Below are 7,438 nucleotides of genomic sequence, written 5' to 3' on the forward strand. Positions count from 1 at the left end.
AGGAACAAGCCCTTAAAGCCCCTTGCAGCAAGGTTGGGCAGTATTAGGGCAGGGGAGCATGTGGACTGAAGCACGCTGACCCTTGGTGTCAAAGATCATGTAGTTCATTAGTAGAGACTGGCTTGATCATTTTTATGTTTAATACTGTATATGTAACCCTTATTCTATTAAGCTTCAGAAGGGAGGGGGTGGAAATGAACCTAACCTTGGGTTTCTCATTTCTTTTTTTTTTTTTCCCCCACCAGATATTTGGACAGCGTAACTAATAAGGACAGCACTCTTCCACCCATTCCTCATCTTCACTCGCTGCTCAGCGATGATGTCGAGCCTTATCCTGAGGTGGATATCTTCAGACTAATCAGGTCTTCCTATGAGGTAGGATAGGATTTTTTAACAGGGACTTGCCAACCCACACTAGTTCTGCTTTACAGGGGAATTTGATACTCTGTAGTTGGGCTTTGCTTGGAACTGAAAGAACATAAAAGAAATACAGACTCATCTCAGAAGTCTGAAATGGTGCAGGGGAGAGGGGTTAGTTTTTCTTTTTCTTTTAACCAAAACTTTAAATTTGAGCTGTTTTCTATAGAAGCCTGCTGCATCAAAGGAGAGCAGCCTGCAACAAAAAAGTGATTTATAAACATAAGGCTGAATTTCTAATTCAAAAAAGGTTAATTCTCATCTAAGCTTTTTCATACTTTTCCAAACTGAAACACTAGTGAAATCTATGTGATTTCAGAATACTTTCTATTATCAGTGGAATTTTTTTTCTTTTACCTTTCTCTTCCAGCAAGTATTATCACCAAAGATAAAAAAAAATTTCAAGTGAAAGGATCTGGTAATAACTAGTATCTGTAAAGCACAGGACAAAGCCTGCAAAAAATCTAAAATTTGCAAACCAGTTTCATTGTCCTTAGATTTTAAAAATAAGCCATCAGTTAAAACACCCCTGATGATTACACTGACATACTGATTTTTTTTAATAAAAATTAAATAACTTTATAGAGTTATTCTCCTTAATTTCCTTTTCTCTTTCCATTGACATGCAGGATAAATTAGTATTTTTAGTTCAGGATGCAAGTTCAGACTTAACAATATGACAGCTGTCTCAGAGGTGCTTCTATGTCCCTAAAACCTCCTTGCTTTAATAACATGATATCTATTTAACAAGGAAGTATGTAGTGCTCAGTGTATTCTACACTGAAGGGCAAACTGAAGTTAGATGTATAGTTCTTCTCCTTCACACAATATTAGAATAGGGAGAAGGAAGTTTATACGAAATCTTGTTTCCCTTGTATTTTTGTGGTTTCCTCATTACAAAGACAGCTTGCATTGGCTTAACTGTTTTTAGATGAATAACCTGACTCCATGCAGAGCCAGTCTGTCTTTTTTGGGGCTTATGCAGCGCAGAACCTTATAGCTCCTTCTAGATAAATAACCAGCTGTACTCCAGCATAATGAGGCAAAACAAATAGCGTGGAGAGTGAAGAACTGTGAGGAAAACAGGAGTTGATTGCAAAGAGAGAATTAGTTGCAGGAGAGTCATTGTTGTTCATTGATTTGATTATTTTAAAAAAACCCAACAATTCAATAGTAAACTATCAAGATAAAAAAAACTTCAAGGCATCTGTTATTCAGTGACTGTTATGTTCCTCAATTAGTTATGTGGAGTTAGGGCTGAGAGCTCACTGTTAGCTTTGTTGCAGCTACAAAGAGCAAAATACCAAGTGAGTGAGTGTATCTTTGCTACTTTCAGAATTTAAGCTGTTAAAGATACTTACTGGGTAACCATCTATCCTTAATCTTCTAGATATTTATTGTTTATGAAAAAAATAGGAAGACCTACAGCTGAAAAAAATGATTTTTCTTGAAGTCCTTTGCCCTCACTGAAACACACAACCACCACCTCCAAGGGGGAGAAAACCTTGTCACTTGCAGACTGTCCTATGATATTTGTCATGGGAGTGTGATAAGTCTGAGAACTTGGTGAAGGTGCAGCACTGGCAAAAGCACAATATTGGATTGTTTTGTGAAGCGCTGCTTTCCATCGGGCTCTGATCCGGTCTAGCTCTTTGGTAATCATGTCAGATGTATATATGAGAAGTCTCTAGTGATAGCTGAAGTGATGCAGAGGAATTTGCTGGTAATTAAGTGATTAGCACCCCTCTCTGTGATGATATTGAACTGACTTTCTACTTTTTTAAGAGAGAAACATTCTTGAAATAAGAGAATATACATAACAAGTACATTTTACCCTGCCAGTAATTTTTGCATTTACTGAAAATACTTTTTAGTGAGAAATCTCTTTTCATTCAATTTTGCGATCAATTAAGAAGCCACAGAGCTTAGCATTATAATAATTACAATAGAAATGACTGAAATAATGCATAATCACTACAGCTTTAAAAGCCTGACTAGCTGTCCATGGAGTGTAGACTCAGATGTTCAGAGCCGTTATGTGCCTAACTGCTTCGATTTGTGTGTTCCTTAATGGGGGGGGTGGGTAAAAAAGGCCTTAGACACTTAAGCTACATCTAATAGTAGTATCTGGATCTTGACTAAACAACTGACAATCAAAGGTCTGATACAGTTTTGACATAGAAGTGGCACGCTTCCAACAATTCCTTGTATGATTTGAAGGTTAACATGGACAAGGGACCATTCCCAAAAGGTAATTGCATGCAACTTCCTTTTCTGTAGGCTACGTGAGTTTTAGTTGTATGGATGCAAACAGACCGTCTCATTTGACCTCTGGACCAGAGAATAAGACCAGATTACTGGAATAGATGTGGCCTCAGAGCCACAAAAGACCTCTCTTTTCCAGGTTTTGTTACCCCTGTGGTGCTTGATATTCATGGATATTTATGTAGATTCCATTTTTTCCAAAGACTTCTTTATTTGCAAAATGCTCCAAGTAGATGAAACATCTTTTTATTCCTGAGCTTTACAGATTGCTTTACAGCTTTACAGATAAACACGGCTTTAGTGTTGATTTGATCACACAAGAATGTGCTAGCAAATTATGACCTGCTTATGTAGATGCACTTGCATTGGAAATATAAATCTATCCTGTGTGAAAGTGTATCTTGCCACCCCTTTTTAGTTTTACATGTGGCATACGTCATGTCTGTCATTATCATTCCTGCTGGTCATCTGTGCATTTCTCAGTATGTTACAAGTGTTTTTTAATGGGAAAAAACTTCTACTTACAGTTCACAGAAATAAATCGTAGGGATTAGGCATTCATCTACATATGAAAACATGAAATATTATTCCTAATAGGTTTTCCCATAGGATGCTTCTGAGTATATAGAGGAGCTCTCTGAGACTGTGATGTGCATTGTGGGGAAAAAAAACACTTCTGAAAATAAGACTTGGGCACTTTAGAGAATCTTCTTCCTAATGGAAGTTGCATTCTTGATACTTGGTTTCAGGTTCTGATGAACGTCAGGACTGCTATAGTATCTCAGCCGCTAGAGATCCAGTTAGTCTAAATATCTTCGCTCTCTGTAGCAATTAAGAGATACTCCAGGGCAAGCTGAAATAAAACCCCAAGGAAGGAGTTACGAAACAATCTATTCATAGAGATTTGCCAAGCAAGAAATTTCTAACTACTGAGATTATGGTTTGAAATCTGAGGATATGTAACTTAATAAAGGCCTCTCAAATTAAATGAAAACAAGTTCTTGGAAAAATAAAGTCTAGTGATATATTCCTAAAGTCTTTGTAACTTTTTCATGTGTTAGAAAAATGCCTTAACAGCAGTTTTTTAAATATGCTATTTGTGGTATATCACATAATTAAATTAATTTCTCAAATACATTAAAGGCAAGCTAAGTATTCCAAATATTAATACACAGACTATCCTGTACTTCTTTTTCTGTTTCAGAAATTTGGAAGTATCCGAGCAGACTTAATTGAACAAATGAGATTCAAACAAAGGCTGAAAGTTATCCAAACCCTTGAAGATACTACAAAGCGCAATGTGGTAAGTACTGAAATAATGTTCTTTGCAAAGATTAAGGTCAGTCAGTTTCTGAAATTTAAATTAGCTTTTCAATGAGACATGGATTTCAAATCCGTAACTGTTAATGTTATGTTTCAAAAGGTACGAACTATTGTGACAGAGACTTCTTTTACTATCGATGAACTGGAGGAACTGTATGCTCTTTTCAAGGTAAAGCTGAGTGCAAACATTCATTTTTGATATGGGACTGTGTGTCTTTTCTAAAGACCAGGTTGAGTCTGTGAGTTACTTACTATGAGGTATCTTAATACAAACTTGAATTAGCTACTGTATTATTGAATATACAAAAAAAAAAAACCAACCAGTTTTTAAAAGTTCAGGAAGTAAGTCATTCACTAAATTATTTGTCCATGGGGAAAAAATGAATAAAATGATGAAAACTATTATAGTGAAAAGGCGAATAGATAGAGGCTTTTTATCAGTCTGTAGAAACTTATGTATGTGTCTCTGTACCTGACCCAAATTTTGGAATGTAGCACAGAAATACCTTTATTCTATTATCTCAGACAGTTGATACTTCCATATCATAATAGCTGATTTTTGCCATTGTTATTGCTTTAATGTATACTGTATTGCATTGAAATTTAGTGTCACAAAGTGATGTGTCTTTGCAAGTTGATTGTACAGCAATACCATTAGATCCACAAATTTGAAGGTGAGCAATTAAAGTGCTTTAGCTTCACTCTCATGCACAGTGCCATAAAACAAGATACTTTCTTCCTCTCTTTTGTTATAACAGAGATTTTTTGGTACACCATGAAGAATTTCTTTCCTTTCAATTTCCCATGTGTAATGTCAGGTCTTAAAATTGTCCAAATCCTGCAGTGCCTTCTTTCAGTCTTCCATGGAATCAGTGAGATGAAGTCAGACAGTCCACCCCAGCTGATCACTGTGCAGTGCTGGGATCTCTTTCTCAAAGCTTCTGAATCATTTTAAATTAGATTTTACCAAAGTCAGCTCCAGAACTTTCACTGTCCTCAGTAAGACTGAAAGCATAGGACTTAATGCAGTATTTTTGAGACTATGTGGTTCAACAAAAAATATTGCAAATAAACAGCTATTTTCATATGCTCTGAGATTAGAGTTCATGAGAGTCCCCTTTCTGACTTGACTATATGGTGGGGTTGAAGGGGGTGACTAAGCACAGCAAGCCTGTGTATATATGCAAGTCACAGCTGCTTACTGCTCTGTTCAAAACAGGTATTTCATGTTTCATCTGCCTGGCAAGCAGAAAAAGTTTTGCTTTATCATCTTTTTCTGTAGAGGGATGTTTTTTTTATGCTGGTTAGAGAAGAAACCTTTTGCAGAAGTATAAGGGCTAGGTAGATGGAAATGCATCTGCTAGTTTTGTGTTGTTTTAAGAATGTGTATGTATAAGTTGTTTGGATTTATTTATTTTTTTATCATTGATAGCGACAAGTTGTTTACAGAGGTGATGACAATCTCACAGAGTTTGCCTTCTGTTCAGGCAGAACATCTGACCAGCTGCTACTGGGGAGGAAACAGCAATGCTATTGACCGGCATGATCCCAGCCTGCCTTATCTGGAGCAGTACCGTATTGACTTTGAGCAGTTCAAGGGGATGTTCGCTCTCCTCTTTCCTTGGGCATGTGGAACTCATTCAGATGTATTAGCTGCACGCTTATTCAGGCTTCTTGATGAAAATGGAGATCTGCTCATCAACTTCCGTGAATTTGTCTCTGGGCTAAGTAAGGAGAATTCACAGCACTCAAAATAATCTGACTGAAATGGTTTGTTTCTAAAGGTGACCTAGTCCTTCAGAAACACAAATGTTATGTTAGCTACCAGATAATGAGTTTGAGTTTGACATATGCCAATTTGCATAAGTCGCCTTTCTTTTAAGAGCAGTTCATGCCACTGTTCAGTTCATTTTCTCATGCCTGTGACAGTGGTTCACACTGGGGTTTAGGCTGGTCTCAGTAGGTGCATCTACATTAGCCAGTGGTGTATGACACTGGGAGAAGGACCACACATGAACTACACATCCATTAGGATTTCCCTGATTGCTAACTTAACGTGAAAATGACCTGCAACTTGTATGCTTAATGGTGGGATTACTTCTAATCAAAGTATTTCCTTTGGGAAAGTCGTTTGTATGTTCTTCTATAGCGTTCCTCTCTCAGTGACACTGCATTTTGTTATCCACTCCTTAAGCTTTCCCAGAAAGTTGGGAATTTATACCTTTTGTCAGTGCTACCAGCTCTGGAAAGGGGAGAGAGGCAGCATTTGCTCCCTTGGTTGATCAGGAAGAAGAATTTTGAGAAATTTATGTGCACATAAAAGGGGCAGGGGAAGGATAGAGTGAGGGTGTTAGTGTTGTTTGCCCCTGAGTAAAAGTGCTTATCTTAAGAAGTCTGCTGACACCTCACATACATGTGTCCCTGTGTGAGGGGAAGGTATCACACCTCACAGTATGTGCGGTGAAAGGTACTACTTGTAGTACTTCTGAAATCTATAACCAAGAGTGCAGACTAAGAGAGAGAGAAGGATGGAAGTCACCTGAAAAGGAGAAGGTGGAGGTGCAGGTCAGATAGGGAGGATGAATGTTGTTAATGGAGATGATGGCCCATGCAAGTCTTGAAAAAGCAAGATTTCATGACGTGAAAGTCAATATTGCAACAAAGGGAACGTGGAAACCCCAGGATTAACATGAAGAAGCAAAGATGAGGCAGGAAGATGAGGCATGAGATGGCCACTCCTTTTTTGAATATAGCAGGAATTACTCCCTGTAAGTGACCACCATCTCACCATCTATCATGTGTTATTTCATGGCAGCCTGACATTTCCTCCAGCTTTACATTTTGATCCTTTATGAGAGAGAAAAGGTTTCCCACTCTGGCTTTCAGCAGCTCTTTGCAACAGTATTTTTAAGCATTAGGGCTCCAAATGCAGCCTTACATTAAAACCTCTGTACAGAAATGTTCTCTTGCAGGTGCAAAATAGCTATGTGATGGTAAAACTGTCTGCACACCTCCCCAAAAAACAGTGCTTCTTATGATGCAGTTCTGAATTGTATTTGAGGGACTGTTTGCCCATTAACACTTAATGGCCTTTTGAGACATGACCCATGGATTGACTACTCTTCCTGCTTACAGGATGCTGTTAAAAACAATCAACCAGTTATTGATTTAATCAGCATTTTTTACAACCAATAATGAGTAAAAAGAAAAAGGAACAGCGTTGAGCACTGTGAACAGAAATGAATGTAAAATGCACAAATGTGGCTATAAGCCAACATGACTGAACTAAAATCTTCAATGGTCTAAACAATCAAAACTGCTCATTCTGCAAAACCACATTTTTTTCAGAAACTAAGCCCAATGTGGCATAGTTTGAAAACTTTTGTTTTTGAAGAAAAAGTCAACCCCCATGACCCCTCTTCTGTTTAAGCAG

At 37.6% G+C, this 7,438-nt stretch overlaps 1 protein-coding gene across 2 annotated transcripts in view; it reads left to right on the plus strand.

Annotated features, from left to right (window-relative positions):
- Positions 1 to 7,438, plus strand: part of TBC1D9 (TBC1 domain family member 9) — a 53,654-nt gene that overhangs the window by 36,863 nt on the left and 9,353 nt on the right. For both annotated transcript variants that reach the window (XM_063335051.1, XM_063335052.1), the window contains exons 13-16: positions 246 to 375; positions 3,887 to 3,985; positions 4,106 to 4,174; positions 5,493 to 5,733. In XM_063335051.1, the coding sequence (XP_063191121.1) occupies positions 246 to 375; positions 3,887 to 3,985; positions 4,106 to 4,174; positions 5,493 to 5,733 (539 nt within the window). The remainder of the gene's footprint in view (positions 1 to 245; positions 376 to 3,886; positions 3,986 to 4,105; positions 4,175 to 5,492; positions 5,734 to 7,438) is intronic.

The sequence above is a fragment of the Chroicocephalus ridibundus genome, chromosome 5 (genome assembly GCF_963924245.1).
Source record: "Chroicocephalus ridibundus chromosome 5, bChrRid1.1, whole genome shotgun sequence".
In the NCBI taxonomy this organism is placed as follows: Eukaryota; Metazoa; Chordata; class Aves; order Charadriiformes; family Laridae; genus Chroicocephalus; species Chroicocephalus ridibundus.